The sequence below is a fragment of the Borostomias antarcticus genome, assembly GCF_949987555.1.
Source record: "Borostomias antarcticus genome assembly, chromosome: 15".
NCBI classification, from domain to species: domain Eukaryota; kingdom Metazoa; phylum Chordata; class Actinopteri; order Stomiiformes; family Stomiidae; genus Borostomias; species Borostomias antarcticus.
The window spans coordinates 23,296,548-23,315,855 of record NC_140248.1 but is presented as its reverse complement, the minus strand read 5'-3'; the positions used below and the strand labels follow the sequence as shown (position 1 = coordinate 23,315,855).

Below are 19,308 nucleotides of genomic sequence, written 5' to 3'. Positions count from 1 at the left end.
GTGTGCGTGTGTGCGTGCGTGCGCGCGTGCGTGCGGGCGTGCGGGCGTGCGTGTGTGTGTGAGAGTGTGACTGGGCTAAGTCAGTTACAGAGCTGGAATGTGAAGCAGAATGGTTCTAGAGGGATTAGAGGAGAAGCGTGGCAGACTGACAGACGTTTCCTTTCATTGCCGACGCTGCTTCAGTGACCGCCGGCTCGTCTGAGTCACGACATTATGGAAACTTTCCAAGCCGTGATATGAGATTCCCTCAGACAGACCTTTTACATTTAAGACGGAACTAGCCAGGCTACTTACCATTCAGTTGGCAAATTTCTCACATTCACTTTTACTTAACAACAATACTTAAGATGGTTCCTGTGGAGGCATCTCTGACATTATGTTGCCAAGACATTCTCACTAATGACTCTCACTGTAGATATTCCCACTAATGACTCTCTCACTGTAGATATTCTCACTAATGACTCTCTCACTGTAGATATTCTCACTAAGGACTCTCACTGTAGATATTCCCATTAATGACTCTCACTGTAGATATTCCCATTAATGACTCTCTCACTGTAGATATTCTCACTAATGACTCTCTCACTGTAGATATTCTCACTAATGACTCTCTCACTGTAGATATTCCCACTAATGACTCTCACTGTAGATATTCTCACTAATGACTCTCTCTCTCTCACTTTGCGACATATGATGATTTAGCCTAAACTGTGCTAGGATTTCTCTACGACTGTGCAACGTAGTCTGCGACAGCAAAATCGGCAGCAAAAATAATTGTGGACAAATCGCAGTGTATCCCCAGCTTAAGAGCAATCCTCCTGCTGTTCAGGAGAGATAGTGAAGTCATCTCATCTCTCACAGTCAATCAGTCAGTACACACACACACGCTCACTCACTCACTCACTCACTCACTCACTCACTCACTCACTCACTCACTCACTCACTCACTCACTCACTCACATAGTGTCTCTAACCTTGAGATGATCTATTATGCCTGTGTATATTTGTGTGTGTGCGCGCGCCCGTGTGTGTACTGTGCATTTCCTGTATCTCTTTTGCCGTGCCCACCGCCCAGCAGCACTTGTGATGTATTTTTCATGTAGTGTTGGCCGTCTCTCTCAGTGAAGGCTGAGACTAGCCAGCCCGGCCGGCATCAAACATTCATCCAGCACAACACATTAACATATCAAGGGACTTGACTCAGCCAAAAGCACAGAGAAAATATCTCTCTTTCTGGTCTCTTTATTTCACTCATCCTCTCCTCTTTTCTTTTAGTGCATTTCTAACAGCTCCATTGTTGCCTGACGACAAAACACCCTTTCACTGGCCCTGTGTTCTCTATTTATGGCCCACAACCAGCCAGCCCAGAGCAGTCAGCTTGAGGATCATCAGCCCCTCCCCTCTGCCCCTAGCCTCGCTGCTGCCATCATCAGCCCCTCCCCTCTGCCCCTAGCCTCGCTGCTGTCACTAATGACTTTTAGTGTTACGGCAGTGTTACAGCAGTGTTACAGCAGTGTTACAACAGTGTTACAGCAGTGTTACAGCCGTGTTACAGCAGTGTTACAGCAGTGTTACAGCCGTGTTACAGCCGTGTTACAGCAGTGTTACAGCCGTGTTACAGCCGTGTTACAGCCGTGTTACAGCCGTGTTACAGCCGTGTTACAGCAGTGTTACAGCAGTGATACAGCCGTGTTACAGCAGTGTTACAGCAGTGTTACAGCAGTGTTACAGCCGTGTTACAGCCGTGTTACAGCCGTGTTACAGCCGTGTTACTGCAGTGTTACAGCAGTGTTACAGCCGTGTTACAGCCGTGTTACAGCCGTGTTACAGCCGTGTTACAGCAGTGTTACAGCAGTGTTACAGCAGTGATACAGAGTGTTTCCATAAAATGTCAAGTGCATCTTAAGCAAACTTTTGAAAGTTCACAAAAAATATAAAAAATAAAAATGTAATTTCAGCAGAGATTGACACGTTGTAGACTACGTGGCTACGTTAGGTGGAGGTAAACAGAGGCTAGAGGCAAACAAACAAACCAGGAGAGAACAACGTGTCTTTCGTGGTTGAGACCGAGGAATTATCTGGTCTCCTCATCGGTCCACACGTATCTAGTATTGTTGCTAGACATGTTTGTTTTCACCACGCATATCCGGGCTTTGGTAGAAACTTGGCAGTTTGGTAGTAACTTCAGCTGGTGACTGTGTGGGAGGTGGTGAGTTGGACCCTCTGAGACGGGGGTAGATGTTCTTCAGAACACACTTTACTCAATTTCAAAGTTGAAAATTATCTTGTAAAATGGACAGTGGAAACAGCAGATCAGTCATGTGATTTGAATCTTTGCTATGTCAGTTTATTCGGCAAATCTGTTTCCATCTCACATTTTGCGCATTAACTCTGATTCGCAAATGGCAAAAACCACCTCAAGCGAGCGTACAAATGTTTTTGCGAATAAGAGGAGTTAAAAAAAAAAAAAAAAAACAATTTCCATAAAATATACGATTATATTTTATTATATTATATTATTATACTATTATATTCTAAAATATACTATATGATATACTTCAAAATGCGCATAAAAAGGCTTTGGTACAGCAGTGTTACAGCAGTGTTACAGCAGTGATACAGCAGTGTTACAGCAGTGATACAGCAGTGTTACAGCAGTGTTACAGCAGTGATACAGCAGTGATACAGCAGTGATACAGCAGTGATACAGCAGTGATACAGCCGTGATACAGCAGTGATACAGCAGTGATACAGCAGTGATACAGCAGTGATACAGCAGTGATACAGCAGTGATACAGCCGTGTTACAGCAGTGATACAGCAGTGTTACAGCAGTGATACAGCAGTGTTAGGGGAGTGATACAGCAGTGATACAGCAGTGTTACAGCAGTGTTACAGCAGTGTTACAGCAGTGTTACAGCAGTGATACAGCAGTGTTACAGCAGTGATACAGCAGTGTTACAGCAGTGATACAGCAGTTACAGCAGTGTTCAGTGTTACGGGCTGCTCACACGCTTCCGTATGATGCGTGTCCGTCAACGTATGGCAGAAGGCGTGTCTGCCGCATGCAACAACAACCAATCACATTGTCCGAAACTGCGCTCGCAACAGCCAGTAGATTCTCCGAACCTGCTAGCGCGCACTATTTTGAAAACCCACCCGGCTTTTCGTTTAGTGCTGTCATGGATGCTAATCTGGTCGAACGTGTGGCGATCGTCTATGCATTGTGGTAGAGGCGACGTGAACGTGGTGCCCGCAGGTATTGGGTACATCCTATCCTGCAAATCCGCCGGAAACAAACAGCGATGATAAGTTTGTCCTCCATCTTGGTATTGAAAAATGTGAAAATTCCGCCTTGCAATGACGTCTTTCTCTGTCAAGACATCTGATTGGTCGGCAGCTCCAGCAACGCATCTGAAAGTTGAACATTTCTCAACTTTCGACGCTAGCAACGCAGGCAACGCAACGCACCGGGACAACAACGGAACCAGAATGCCATTCGCCTGCAGCCATTGAAAGTGAATGGCATCCGTCAATGTTGACGCATCGTGTGAGCAGCCCGTTACAGCAGTGATACAGCTGTGTTACAGCAGTGTTCAGTGTTACAGCAGTGTTACAGCAGTGATACAGCAGTATTACAGCACAGCAGTGTTACAGCAGTGTTAGGGCAGTGACATTTCCCAGCCTGCTGTTCCCTCCCTCCTTCTCCACTTCCTGCTTTTCTGTGTATCTCTCCACCCACTGCATTCTGGGTCTGCTTTCCGGGACGTCTGGAGGAGTGAGAGGCCTCAGGGGACATTGCTGTCAACCTGCTGAGGTCACTCTGCAGTCTGCTACTTCACCACCCTGTCCCTCCTCTCTCCCTACCTCCCTGAAGATACACACTCTTCTCATTCTCTCTCACTCTCCACTTCTACTACCACTTGCTTCTCTCTCTCTCTCTCTCTCTCTCTCTCTCTCTCTCTCTCTCTCTCTCTCTCTCTCCCTCTCACCCCTCCTCCCTCTCTTCTAGAGAGGTCAGGCTCTCCTGTCTTCACACTGTTCACAGCCTCACACCAACACCACTGAACCACTACCGCTCTGGTACCCCCACCTCCTAACAAGCCCCCCTCCTCTCTCTCTCCCTTTCTCTACTCTCTCTCTCTCTCCCTTTCTCTCTCCTCTCTCTCTCTCTCTCTCTCTCTGTTCTCTCCTTCTCTCCCAGGTGTGGATGTGTGGGGGTCGTATGGAAGACATCCCCTGCTCCAGGGTAGGACACATTTACAGGAAGTATGTCCCCTACAAGGTCCCAGGAGGAGTCAGTCTGGCCAGGGTGAGTCTCAACATGCTGCTATGGTGTCCTCTCTGGGACATGTCTCAATACTCTGCCGCGGCCTCCTCTCCGTGGGCTTCTCTACTCTGGAACGTGAGCCACCACGCGTAGTGCGCACATTTTTTTTGCATGGCCTGATGGGAGGTTTCTAGGTACCAGAAGGGCCTTTGGGCATTTAATGTAAAAAAAAAAAAAAAAACATACAGGAAAACTACAGCAGCATAAATTAGGGCACTGCAAAACTGCTTTGCACTTAGAAATTGCACCTCCACAGAAAAACTACTGCGCTCTCTCTCTCCCTCACACACACACACACACACACACACAAACATACACACACACAGCAGAGACCGCTGACGCACAGAGAGAAGGAAAGCAATACTGTCAGAGGCACAAACCTAAATTAAGAATACAATATTTAAGCTGACACAGGGCGAAACAAATGACAGGGTAGTTCGGCGCCACTACAGTATAAACCACAACGCGCTGGTAACCAGGCAACCATGCGCCTCTGCACGTTAGTCACACGCGTTCACTCACGGCTCGCGAAAAAATAGACCAGACGCCGATTAAATCAAGAGAGAACAGCGCGAATTGACGGTTACATAGACCTACAGTGCAAGAGGATTCTCAAGTCCCTAAATAAATGTTTTACTAAGGTGTACGTACAACCATAACCACTTAGTAATATTAGCATCTAGATAGCTAGTTGAGGATAAGTTAACGGATCCTCCCGTTAACGTAATCCTCCCATCATTTCATGACTCAGCCGTATTAACAAATCGTAGTTATTTGCAAAAAGCTTACCTTATCTTGTAACCCAGTCCCGTTTAATCCACTTAATTTAGGATAAGTCCTTCTCTTGCTGGTTCGAAAGTTAAATCTAAATCATGCATGTTGTGCAGTCCTTCCTGAGTAGCGTTAGTGAAAGTATAGCCTACTCCACAGCCATGGACCAAACATTGGTTGCTCTCAAATAAACACAATCTTATGTCTCGTCTCTGATTCATTAGTCCACAATCCCAGTAATCAGTCATCTGAGCTGGTGCTCAAATGGTAGTTTTGTGAAATCATTTTTCAGCAAATATTCTAGATCTCTATTTTCCATGTGAAGTGCTGCCAGTAGCTAGATAGCTAGCGTGGATAACATGATTGGGATTGACAGGTGAATGGCGGGACAATCATGACAAGTTTTGATTGGATAAGATGTCCCAATGTTGAAATGTCACTGGGAATTCCCATGTAAGCTACTAGAAGCTGGCATACCCTACCCCCCACTGAAAAGCATTTTGACTAGGGTTGCAAATTTTAAGGAATTTCATTAATCGAGAACTGTTAACCTTAACAAACAATAGTCGATTAATTGATAAGAACGTCCCGCGCTGGACTGCGCTTTGCTCGCTTCATTTTTGTGTCTTCTTCCGCTGTCATTGAAATTTCCCGGCATCCCAATTAGCCTTCACTACATGGCGTGGTGCCCTCATGTGCAGTCAGACCTTAAATCATGATTACATTTCACACAACTCCCGTTGATAACGTAAAAAAAAAAAAAAGTTCCATTCCATTAACATGCAATTAATTGAGTAACCAAATCTTACTCGAGTAAATTCTTATTGGCAATTAATCAATAGTCGATTAACTGTTAACATCCCTAATTTCGACAAATCACAGGATAGATTATGTCTCGACCGATTTCGGAGTTAAGTATGTGTGGGCTATTTCTATTGGTTGATTTTTCATTTGCATTAGCCAGAACTGATTTTGCTGACCACAATGTCTGGACGAGGAGCTAGTTAGGCTGAGGTAGTTCAACACCATAGTAGACTGTTTATTTTCATGAGGCATGTAGGTACGACAGAACACTGCCAAAACACAGAGAATGAAGCCATGTATGGCAGAATACATCACGCAGTTGGGTCAAAAACAGTCGGAAACAAAGGCACAAAAATCTAATTTCATTTGGATTTATTTAGGATATGGCAGGTTTACCTTGGCTGATAGAAGAAAACATGACTGGTTACCACCTACATCATAATACCCAAGCTGATCTACTGACAGGACACACACACACACACACACACTAGCCTAGCCTAGTCTAGCATCTGTGTTTTAAAACAGGCATGGAGTAACGGATGGTCTGTCTCTCTCTCTCTCCTATGTTATCCTTGTAGTGTGCTTAATGTACGGCCACCCCATTGGCTGGACCTTAACAGAGCACACTGAGGCCCACAGCACAGTGGCAGAAGCTGTAGTCTTAAGGCTGTTAAAGTCAAAGTCCCACTGATTGTGTGGGACTGAAATTTGTTCTCCGCATTTGACCCATCCCCCGGGGGAGCGGTGAGCAGCAGCGGTGCCGCGCTCGGGAATCATTTGGTGATGCAGCCCCCCGATTCCAACCCTTGATGCTGAGTGCCAAGCAGGGAGGCAATGGGGCCCATTTGTATAGTCTTTGGTATGACCCAGCCGGGGATTGAACCCACAACCTCCCAGTCTCTGGGCGGACACTCTACCACTAGGCCACAGAGCTGGTGTGTTGCTTAGTGTTGGCAATAAGCAAGTTAATAAGTGTTAGAGTCACAGTGGTCACATTTTAGCATTTTGCTCACGCAGGAAAAGGAAGGCTTCAGGCTACACAGCAGGAGATCGATATCCTTGTGTGTAAAGTACAAGAGCATAAATTACAGAACCCAATAATGATATGAAATGTTAGAGTTGCTTGGGAGGATATAGCGGAAAGATGTGGTGGTGCAGTACACGTTTTCTATGTCAATAAAGTACTGAATCTGAAACTAATGCTTTTCGTTTTGTGTTGTTGGCTATAGATGTATCTGCTTTTAGGCTAATACAAAATTTAAATGATGGCAGTTGATATGAGACAACATTTAGCTGAGAAGACAGTTTGGCAGCCTGACACTAAAAGGTTTTTTGGAGGATTGTATTTTAGTGGTCTCCCCGATCTGTCTAAACATCTGAAACACATTTTCAACACCAAACGCTCTCTTTAACGCACTCCCGATTAAATCAATGCTACAGCCGCATCTTTAATGGATTACCATTCCAAGTTCCATTCCAAGTACCAAGTTGCACGTTTGCGCTCCCCATATTTGGGCCCTTAGACTGGATATTGCTCTCTCTGAATTCAGAGAGAGACGTAGAGAGAGAGAGAGAGGAGGGTGGATTCAGAGAGAGACGTAGAGAGAGAGAGAGAGAGAGAGGAGGGTGGATTCAGAGAGAGACGTAGAGAGAGAGAGAGAGAGAGAGAGGAGGGTGGATTCAGAGAGAGACAGAGAGAGAGAGAGGAGGGTGGATTCAGAGAGAGACAGAGAGAGAGAGAGGAGGGTGGATTCAGAGAGAGAGAGAGAGGAGGGTGGATTCAGAGAGAGAGAGAGAGAGAGAGAGAGAGAGGAGGGTGGATTCAGAGAGAGAGAGAGGAGGGTGGATTCAGAGAGAGACGTAGAGAGAGAGAGAGGAAGGTGAATCCACACTCACATGGGAGACTTTTTTAATTACAGGCTCACAGCATCGCTGTTTTGTGGCTCACATCGTTTCATCCCCTGTTTCCTCTCCCCTACCCCCCCCTCAGACACTACCCCCCCCCCCCCCTCACACACATTGCTCATAGAACCTGCAGCTGAAACAGTTCATTACATATCATCCCATGTCATCCCAGCCTTGATGCCTTGCCTGGGTTGGCCTGTCCTGGCCTGTTCTCTTCTGGCCTGGGTACATGTTAACACAAACCTACAGCCATGTTTTGTACGGTTGTAATTATAACCGGCAGACTTAAACCTGCACCTCTGCTAAATTCTGATGCCTGTGAACGGAGGTCCAGTTGGGAGGTATTTGGAGGAATAAATACATAGTGATGAAGTAGAGAGGTGCTGTACATTACGACCGCTACCAATCAGTACCAACGACCTCCCCACGGTAGTAGTGGATCTAACGGCCTCAGGAGGTCACATCATACAGGACATTGATTGCCTGTGGAAGCAGCTGGTTAACGAGGTGAATCCAGTTGCTGTTGTGTGTCCTGAGCAGCATCCCACGGTCCCATGCACACCTGGGAGAGAGAGGAGGATGGAGAGAGAGAGAGAGAGAGAGAGATAGAGAGAGAGGAGGATGGATTCAGAGAGAGAGAGAGAGAGAGAGAGAGAGAGAGAGGAGGATCGATTCAGAGAGAGAGAGAGAGAGAGAGAGAGAGAGAGAGAGGAGGGTGGATTCAGAGAGAGAGAGAGAGAGAGAGAGAGAGAGAGAGAGAGAGAGAGGAGGGTGGATTCAGAGAGAGACAGAGAGAGAGAGAGGAGGGTGGACAGAGAGAGACAGAGAGAGAGAGAGAGAGAGAGAGAGGAGGGTGGATTCAGAGAGAGACGTAGAGAGAGAGAGAGGAGGGTGGATTCAGAGAGAGACAGAGAGAGAGAGAGAGAGAGAGAGAGAGGAGGGTGGATTCAGAGAGAGAGAGAGAGAGAGAGAGAGAGGAGGGTGGATTCAGAGAGAGAGAGAGAGAGGACGGTGAATCCACACTCACATGGGAGACTTTTTTAATTACAGGCTCACAGCATCGCTGTTTTGTGGCTCACATCGTTTCATCCCCTGTTTCCTCTCCCCTACCCCCCCTCAGACACTACCCCCCCCCTCACACACACACACACACAGACACACACACACGTGTCCCTCCGTCCACATTGGCTGGTGTCCAGGTGTGCTGTTGAACCAGCCAACCAGCACACCCCCTCCTCCTCCTCCCCTAGTCACCCCCTCCTCCTCCTCGCCCTAGTCACCCCCTCCTCCTCCTCCCCTAGTCACCCCCTCCTCCTCCACCCCTAGTCACCCCCTCCTCCTCCTCCCCTAGTCACCCCCTCCTCCTCCACCCCTAGTCACCCCCTCCTCCTCCACCCCTAGTCACCCCCTCCTCCTCCTCCCCTAGTCACCCCCTCCTCCTCCTCCCCTAGTCACCCCCTCCTCCTCCTCCCCTAGTCACCCCCTCCTCCTCCACCCCTAGTCACCCCCTCCTCCTCCACCCCTAGTCACCCCCTCCTCCTCCTCCCCTAGTCACCCCCTCCTCCTCCTCCCCTAGTCACCCCCTCCTCCTCCTCCCCTAGTCACCCCCTCCTCCTCCTCCCCTAGTCACCCCCTCCTCCTCCTCCCCTAGTCACCCCCTCCTCCTCCACCCCTAGTCACCACAGGAGCAGATGGGTCCTCTAGTGCCTCACCTGAGGGTGCACAACACCAGCAGAGCTGTGCTGTGCTGTAGCTGTACTGTAGTTGTACTGTAGTTGTACTGTAGCTGTACTGTAGTTGTACTGTAGTTGTACTGTAGCTGTACTGTAGTTGTACTGTGCTGTACTGTAGTTGTACTGTACCTGTGCTGTAGTTGTACTGTAGCTGTACTGTAGTTGTACTGTAGTTGTACTGTAGCTGTGCTGTACTGTAGCTGTTGTGTAGCTGTACTGTAGCTGTACTGTAGCTGTGCTGTACTGTGGTGTTACAGTAGCTGTACTGTAGCTGTGCTGTAGCTGTGCTGTAGTTGTACTGGATCTGTACTGTAGCTGTTCATTGCAGCATGAATATAAAAGCCCTTGGCAGCTGTAGAGGCTTATCAGAGTCATACTGACCCCTACTGGTGCAAGGCTGTGTCTGCACCCCACCAGGACTCACAATCAGTGTGTGTGTGTGTGTGTGTGTGTGTGTGTGTGTGTGTAGAACCTGAAGCGCGTGGCGGAGGTGTGGATGGATGAGTATGCGGAGTACATCTACCAGCGGCGTCCGGAGTACCGGCACCTGTCGGCCGGGGACATGGTGGCGCAGAAGGAGCTGCGCAGCCGTCTGGGCTGTAAGAGCTTCCGCTGGTTCATGACGGAGGTGGCCTGGGACCTGCCCCGACACTACCCCCCCGTAGAACCACCTGCAGCTGCCTGGGGAGAGGTACGCACACACCCCTAGACACACACACACACACATACACACACCCCTAGACAGACACACAGACACTACCCCCCCGTAGAACCACCTGCAGCTGCCTGGGGAGAGGTACGCACACACACACACACACACCCCTAGACAGACACACAGACACTACCCCCCCGTAGAACCACCTGCAGCTGCCTGGGGAGAGGTACGCACACACCCCTAGACACACACACACACACATACACACACCCCTAGACATACACACAGGCACTACCCCCCCGTAGAACCACCTGCAGCAGCCTGGGGAGAGGTACGCACACACCCCTAGACATGCACACACAGACACGCACACACACACTCTCTCTCTCTATATATATATATATATATCTCACACACACACACACACCCCTAGACAGACACACACAGGCACACACACACACACTCTCTCTCTCTATATATATATATATCTCACACACTCACACACCCCTAGACATACACACACAGGCACACACACACACACACACTCTCTCTCTCTCTCTCTCTCTCTCTACACACACACACTCTCTCTCTCTCTTCCACATGCACACACACACTCTCACACACTCTCTCACACACACACACACAGGCAAACAGTACCGTGTGTATGACCCTTTTTCTGTCTGTGTCTGTGTGTGTGTGTGTGTGTGTGTGTGTGTGTGTGTGTGTGTGTGTGTGTGTGTGTGTGTGCGTGTGTGTGTGTTTCAGCTGCGTAACTTGGGCAGTGGCATGTGTCTGGAGAGTAAACACTTTGCATCGGGCACGCCCCTCCGTGTGGAGGCCTGTCTGAAGGGCCGCGGGGAAATGGGGTGGAGCCATGGACAGGTGAGGCGTCCTCTCTCTCTCTCTCTCTCTCTCTCTCTCACACACACACACACACACACACACACCTGTCTGACTACGTGGAATGATGAAAAGTAGTTTGTCGTCTCGTTCTCACACATGACTGTTTCATCAGCAGATCCTCATCACAACAAGCACAAGCTCTCTCCCCTATCCAATAATCTGTCTCTCTCTCTGTCCTATAAAACACACTGATCCACTCCACAGTCTCTCTCTCTCTGTCTCTCTCTCTGTCTCTCTCTCTCTCTGTCTCTCTCTCTGTCTCTCTCTCTCTCTGTCTCTCTCTCTGTCTCTCTCTCTGTCCTATAAAACACACACTGATCCACTCCACAGTCTCTCTCTCTCTCTCTCTGTCTCTCTCTCTGTCCTTCTCTCTGTCTCTCTCTCTCTCTCTCTCTCTCTCTCTCTCTCTCTCTGTCTCTCTCTCTCTGTCCTATAAAACACACTGATCCACTCCACAGTCTCTCTCTCTCTCTCTCTCTCTCTCTCTCTGTCTGTCCTATAAAACACACACTGAACCACCCCAGTCTCTCTCTCTCTCTCTCTCTCTCTGTGTCTCTGTCTCTCTCTCTCTCTCTGTCTCTCTCTCTCTCTGTCCTTCTCTCTGTCTCTCTCTCTCTCTGTCTCTCTCTCTCTCTCTGTCCTATAAAACACACACTGATCCACTCCACAGTCTCTCTCTCTCTCTCTGTCTCTCTCTCTCTCTCTCTGTCTCTCTCTCTGTCCTATAAAACACACACTGATCCACTCCACAGTCTCTCTCTCTCTCTCTCTCTCTCTGTCTCTCTCTCTGTCCTATAAAACACACACTGATCCACTCCACAGTCTCTCTCTCTCTCTCTGTCTCTCTCTCTCTCTCTCTGTCTCTCTCTCTCTGTGCAATAAAACACACTGAACCACCCCAGTCTCTCTCTCTGTTTCTCTCTCTCTCTCTCTGTGCAATAAAACACACTGAACCACCCCACAGTCTCTCTCTCTCTTTCTTTTTTTGTCTCTCTCTCCCTCTCTCTGTCTCTGCTCTAGCTGCGTTTTTCTCTATCAAAGTCACTCACACAAAATCACACGCACACACACACAATCTGTCCAACATGACTCAAACACACACAACCACACACACACACACAACGTCATTACCTCTGCTGTTTTAATGGACTTCCAGGCGTCATCCAAAAGCTGTTTTAGTGAGGCTCCTAGCGATGCATTGATGGATGGATGACTGTGTCTGTGTGTTTGTGTGTGTCTGTGTCTGCATGTGTATGTGTGTGTGTGTGTCTGTGTGGGTACTGTATGTGTGTGTGCGTGTACTGTATGTGTGTGTGTGTGTGTGTGTGTGTGTGTGTGTGTGTGTGTGTGTGTGTGTGTGTGTGTGTCTGTGTGGGTACTGTATGTGTGTGTGCGTGTACTGTGTGTGTGTGTGTGTGTGTGTGTGTGTGTGTGTGTGTGTGTGTGTGTGTGCGTGTGTGCGTGTGTCTGTGTGGGTACTGTATGTGTGTGTGCGTGTACTGTATGTGTGTGTGTGTGCGTGTGTGTCTGTGGGTACTGTATATGTGTGTGCGTGTGTGTGTGTGCGTGTGTGTGTCTGTGTGGGTACTGTATGTGTGTGTGCGTGTACTGTATATGTGTGTGCGTGTGTGTGTGTGTGTGTGGCTCATAGCAGGAAGTTGATGGATGGCTGTGGGACTCTTAGTTGATGGATGGCTGTGTGACTCTTAGTTGCCGTATTTGCAGACTGACTCTCTGCTTTGACAGTTTAATTACAGTCATTTGAAGATGTGTTGTAGCTTAATCTCTGTCATGGTCGCACATTTGCATTCTGTGGCAGGCATAAAACAGCATCGCTGCAAATACCACCGTCTGGCGGCTATCCAAGCCAGGGCCCTCGGATGAGACAGTAGAGGAGGAGGCCCTATCCGGAGATCCTCTTCCCCAGCAGGGAGCACTCTGAGTGGGTTTAGCAGTGCTGGAACTCCCCCTGGATAGTGGTCTTCAACCACGGTGCTCCTGGAGCCCTCAGACTCATGTTGTGGTGTGGTTCCAGCCCAGCGCAGCCTTACGCTGTGTTCACATGAACTCTGGACACTAGCCATGTTTCCATACACACGTTTTATGCGAATTAAGTTATATCGAATTAAAAATGCCTTATGGAAACAGTAAAATTCGATTAAAAATCATGAAAATCGACAAAAAGTTTGTACTGTCGATCTCATCGGATTTTCTCTTGTTCGATAAAAGTCTTTTGTGATAAATTCTTTATCCGACTTAAAGCTCTAGATGGAAACGCACGTTCACCGGCTTTATTCGCATTCATATTTTTTGCGATCCTCACACAATTCGATTGACAAGTGGATGGAAACATGGCTACTGACGGTAAACCGGACGTTATTTTAGTGGACGAGAGCTGGATGGTAAAATCCGCTCAGACCGTCAGAAAGTGCTGACAACGGTAGACGGCATCGCCGTCCAAAGTTAAAATATTCTAACTTTTTGCTGTCCTCCACAACGTCATATAGAACCGTCATATATCACGTAGCTCCCTCACACAAGGAGAATACATGGACGATCACAAGAAAAGAGAAAGAAAGTTGCATTTTATAGCTAAGTGCACAACTAGAATGATTGCATAAAATAATAGATACAAAATAAGTGTATTTAATATATTTTATTCCATTCATCCTTTGTAAACAATCATAGCAACATATCGTCATCCGTATTTGGGTTTTGCCGTCCTGCTATTCCATGGGACTTTTCCCCGTGCCGTCCAGAAGATACTGTCCTGTCCGTCTGCCTGATTCCATGTGAGCGCAGCAGCACTCAGTCACCAGGGCTCAACCAGGACGAGCTGTACAGGACTTCCACAGCAGGTGGATGGAAGAGCTGGGTCAGAAATGGTTTGATTGGAGCAGAGCTGGGTCAGAAATGGTTTGATTGGAGCAGAGCTGGGTCAGAAATGGTTTGATTGGAGCAGAGCTGGGTCAGAAATGGTTTGATTGGAGCAGAGCTGGGTCAGAAATGGTTTGATTGGAGCAGAGCTGGGTCAGAAATGGTTTGATTGGAGCAGAGCTGGGTCAGAAATGGTTTGATTGGAGCAGAGCTGGGTCAGAAATGGTTTGATTGGAGCAGAGCTGGGCCAGAAATGGTTTGATTGGAGCAGAGCTGGGTCAGAAATGGTTTGATTGGAGCAGAGCTGGGTCAGAAATGGTTTGATTGGAGCAGAGCTGGGTCAGAAATGGTTTGATTGGAGCAGAGCTGGGCCAGAAATGGTTTGATTGGAGCAGAGCTGGGCCAGAAATGGTTTGATTGGAGCAGAGCTGGGTCAGAAATGGTTTGATTGGAGCAGAGCTGGGCCAGAAATGGTTTAATTGATTTTTTGGTTGATTTGCACCTTTGGGACTAACCAGCAACCAGAGTATACTAAACCAGTAACCAGAGTATACTAAACCAGTAACCAGGTTATACTAAACCAGTAACTGGGGTATACTAAACCAGTAACCAGGATATACTAAACCAGTAACTGGGGTATACTAAACCAGTAACCAGGATATACTAAACCAGTAACCATGGTATACTAAACCAGTAACCAGAGTATACTAAACCAGTAGCCAGAGTATACTTTATACTAAACCAGTAACCAGGGTATAGTAAACCAGTAACCAGGATATACTAAACCAGTAACCATGGTATAATAAACCAGTAACCAGAGTATACTAAACCAGTAGCCAGAGTATACTTTATACTAAACCAGTAACCAGGATATACTAAACCAGTAACCATGGTACACTAAACCAGTAACCAGAGTATACTAAACCAGTAACCAGAGTATACTAAACCAGTAGCCAGAGTATACTTTATACTTAACCAGTAACCAGGGTATAGTAAACCAGTAACCAGAGTATACTAAACCAGTAACCATGGTATACTAAACCAGTAACCAGAGTATACTAAACCAGTAACCAGGATATACTAAACCAGTAACCAGGATATACTAAACCAGTAACCAGGGTATAGTAAACCAGTAACCAGGATATACTAAACCAGTAACCATGGTATACTAAACCAGTAACCAGAGTATACTAAACCAGTAAAACTCCGGTATACATCTTCTAAATCTTCCTCCTGAGATGGGGGATCCCCAGGGAGTCCTCGGCGATACAGTCCTCCTCTTCCAGATAAAGAACATTAAATACATTAAACATTGCATATTTGTGACATGCACATTGTCCCATCTTGTACAGTGAAATGCTTAGCTGCAGCCAACACGGGGCTCAAACCTACGACCCCTGAGGTGAATTACGGAGCTGGCTGGGCAGTTGACCAGGAGAGCTGGAAGTAGAGGTGTGTTAATCCAGGAGAGCTGGGGTTGGAACCGTGTTTCTGTGCTGATGTGTGTTAATCCAGGAGACCTGGATGTAGAGGTGTGTTAATCCAGGAGATCTGGATGTAGAGGTGTGTTAATCCAGGAGATCTAGAGGTAGAGGCGTGTTAATCCAGGAGATCTGGCAGCAGAGGTGTGTTAATCCAGGAGACCTGGATGTAGAGGTGTGTTAATCCAGGAGACCTGGAGGTAGAGGTGTGTTAATCCAGGAGATCTGGAGGTAGAGGTGTGTTAATCCAGGAGACCTGGAGGTAGAGGTGTGTTAATCCAGGAGACCTGGAGGTAGAGGTGTGTTAATCCAGGAGACCTGGGGTTGGAACCGTGTTTCTGTGCTGATGTGTGTTAATCCAGGACAGCTGGCGGTAGAGGTGTGTTAATCCAGGAGACCTGGATGTAGAGGCGTGTTAATCCAGGAGACCTGGAGGTAGAGGTGTGTTAATCCAGGAGATCTGGAGGTAGAGGTGTGTTAATCCAGGAGATCTAGAGGTAGAGGTGTGTTAATCCAGGAGACCTGGAGGTAGAGGTGTGTTAATCCAGGAGATCTGGAGGTAGAGGTGTGTTAATCCAGGAGATCTAGAGGTAGAGGTGTGTTAATCCAGGAGATCTGGCAGCAGAGGTGTGTTAATCCAGGAGACCTGGATGTAGAGGTGTGTTAATCCAGGAGACCTGGATGTAGAGGTGTGTTAATCCAGGAGATCTGGAAGTAGAGGTGTGTTAATCCAGGAGAGCTGGATGTAGAGGTGTGTTAATCCAGGAGATCTGGCAGCAGAGGTGTGTTAATCCAGGAGACCTGGATGTAGAGGTGTGTTAATCCAGGAGACCTGGATGTAGAAGTGTGTTAATCCAGGAGATCTGGAGGTAGAGGTGTGTTAATCCAGGAGACCTGGAGGTAGAGGTGTGTTAATCCAGGAGACCTGGGGTTGGAACCGTGTTTCTGTGCTGATGTGTGTTAATCCAGGACAGCTGGGGGTAGAGGTGTGTTAATCCAGGACAGCTGGCGGTAGAGGTGTGTTAATCCAGGAGACCTGGATGTAGAGGCGTGTTAATCCAGGAGACCTGGAGGTAGAGGTGTGTTAATCCAGGAGATCTGGAGGTAGAGGTGTGTTAATCCAGGACAGTTGGGGGTAGAGGTGTGTTAATCCAGGAGATCTGGAGGTAGAGGTGTGTTTCTGTGCTCATGTGTGTTAATCCAGGAGACCTGGAAGTAGAGGTGTGTTAATCCAGGTGACCTGGAAGTAGAGGTGTGTTAATCCAGGTGACCTGGAAGTAGAGGTGTGTTAATCCAGGAGATCTGGAGGTAGAGGTGTGTTTCTGTGCTGATGTGTGTTAATCCAGGAGATCTGGAGGTAGAGGTATGTTTCTGTGAGAACTGGGTTAAAAAAATTGATTAATCGATTCGGAATCGATTCATGAATCCCACAATCAATCTTTTATTTAATGAATAAATGAAGGAATGAATAGTTCATTCATTCATTCATTCATTCATTCATTCATTCATTTTTGGAAATCAGTATCGATACCCAGCCCTAGTATTGATGTGTTGCATAACTTGTCAGTCATGTAATTAAGGTTACAGCTAAATAAAAAAACAGGTTTTAGTAACACTAACCAAATCTATATTGAATCGAATTGAATCGTGATAATCCATTCTGAACCTTGTGAATCGGATCGAATCGATTCTTGAAATTCGAATCGATACCCAGCCCTAGTTTCTGTGCTGATGTGTGTTAATCCAGGAGACCTGGAGGTAGAGGTGTGTTAATCCAGGAGATCTGGAGGTAGATGTGTGTTGATCCAGGAGAGTTGGAGGTAGAGGTGTGTTAATCCAGGAGAGCTGGAGGTAGAGGTGTGTTAATCCAGGAGAGCTGGAGGTAGAGGTGTGTTAATCCAGGAGAGCTGGAGGTAGAGGTGTGTTAATCCAGGAGAGCTGGAGGTAGAGGTGTGTTAATCCAGGAGACCTGGATGTAGAGGTGTGTTAATCCAGGAGACCTGGAGGTAGAGGTGTGTTAATCCAGGAGACCTGGAGGTAGAGGTGTGTTTCTGTGCTGATGTGTGTTAATCCAGGAGATCTGGAGGTAGAGGTGTGTTAATCCAGGAGAGCTGGATGTAGAGGTGTGTTAATCCAGGAGAGCTGGAGGTAGAGGTGTTTCTTGCTGGATGTCTGTTCTAATCTAGGTCATGTTGCCCCCCTCCCCTCTCCCACAGGTGTTCACATTTGGCTGGAGGGAGGATATCAGGGTGGGAGACCCCATGCACACCAAGAAGGTGTGTTTCGACGCCATCTCCCACAACAGCCCAGTCACCCTGTACGACTGCCACGGCATGAGGGGCAACCAGCTCTGGCGCTATCGCAAGGTCAGAAGTCACAGCGTGTGTGTGTGGAGAGGGTGGGGGGCGCTAATGGAAGGTCAGAGATCACAGTCTGTGTGTGTGTGTGTGGGGGGGGGCTAATGGAAGGTCAGAGGTCACAGTGTGTGTGTGTGTTTGGGCGGTGTACAGTGTGTCCTTCCAGCCGCAGGCTGCAGCAGAGTTAATACCATAGAATTTGAATGATTATATGTTTAATACATCTGAGTGATAAAAACGGTGACATTCAGCACAGTTAGGTCGGCTTTTCTCTACCGTCACATCATTGAAAAGTACTTTCAGTCTAAATTAAATCCTGGTTTATTTTAGCATCCTGTGATTCCAGGCTGTTCTCTCTGGCAGGCATAATAGCAGAGCAAACATTAGAGATTCAAACGTTTAACCTTAATATTTCTTTATCTTTCTCTCTTTCCCACCTCTCTCCATCCCCCTCTCTCTCTCCCTCTGCTCTCCACCTCTACAGGACAACAGTTTGTACCACACCATCAGTAACAGTTGTATAGACAGCAACCCGGCGGAGAAGAGGGTGTTTATGAACAGCTGTGACGCCGGCTCCCCTAGCCAGCAGTGGATGTTTGAGAGGACCAACGCCACCGTGCTGGAACAGTTCAACAGCGGTACCAACTGAGCCCACCAGGGGGCAGGCACGACTCTGCCCAGAGACTAAAAGGGAGGGGTTTAGTGGGAGAGGTGTGCGGAGGGAGGGAGTGTGTGGATCATACCGTGGTCAAGCCAGTCTAGACGGGTCAGTCAGGGGGAGAGCGTGAAGAGGGGCACTAGGGGGCGGGGCTGTGTCTGACTGGCAGGTCTCTCTGGAGAGGAGACTTCCTGCGTCGGAGGTCAGGTCTGTGGCGGTGGCAGCTCTTGTTTTCACCTCCGTGCCGTCGGGCTGTCTAGCTTGGCCCCGCCTCCCTGGGGACCCTCGCGTCTCTTTCTCTGCCTCTACGTCCATCTCCATCACCCTGCCTGCCTTAGTGAGCTTTCACCCCGACCACTCAATCAAACCACCACCGTCCCTCACACACACACACACACACACACACACTGACAGCTCCCAGAGGCTCCTAGTTAGCCAAAGCCAGGCTGACACCTGTGCCCCGCCAGACAGAACCCTTCTGCTCTGCGCTGCTTAATGTGCTTCTCTCGTTTTGATGGTGAGCAGTTGTCCTCTGTCACTGCCAGGGTCCTCATACCTGCAAACTAGTCGCCTTTCGGCTACAATCGCCGTTTTTTTTGTCAGTTGGGTCATTCATATGAATCGTGCAGATCAGGGGAGTTTTCCAAAAAGGGGGGGGGGGGGGTGACTGCATTTGATGTTCAGGCTAGAATAAACCTTCTTGGATAATACTAACTGGTTAGTTTGGCATGGATATAAGTATAAACTTGGATGCTACAAGCTAAATGTTATAGAGTGGTGGGTCTATTCAGAACGTGAAATAGTGAGCAGACGAGGGTATAAATACAGATCCTGT

At 47.8% G+C, this 19,308-nt stretch overlaps 1 protein-coding gene across 1 annotated transcript in view; it reads left to right on the top strand.

Annotated features, from left to right (window-relative positions):
* The window catches only part of galnt10 (UDP-N-acetyl-alpha-D-galactosamine:polypeptide N-acetylgalactosaminyltransferase 10 (GalNAc-T10)), a gene marked incomplete at its 3' end in the record, with an annotated part of 78,933 nt that extends 60,469 nt beyond the window's left edge, over positions 1-18,464 (top strand). Inside the window, exons 5-9 of the mRNA XM_084449517.1 lie at positions 4,204-4,311; positions 10,012-10,233; positions 10,963-11,079; positions 17,675-17,824; positions 18,300-18,464. Coding sequence (XP_084305643.1) covers positions 4,204-4,311; positions 10,012-10,233; positions 10,963-11,079; positions 17,675-17,824; positions 18,300-18,464 — 762 coding nt within the window. The remainder of the gene's footprint in view (positions 1-4,203; positions 4,312-10,011; positions 10,234-10,962; positions 11,080-17,674; positions 17,825-18,299) is intronic.
* Between the last annotated feature and the right edge of the window lie 844 nt (positions 18,465-19,308).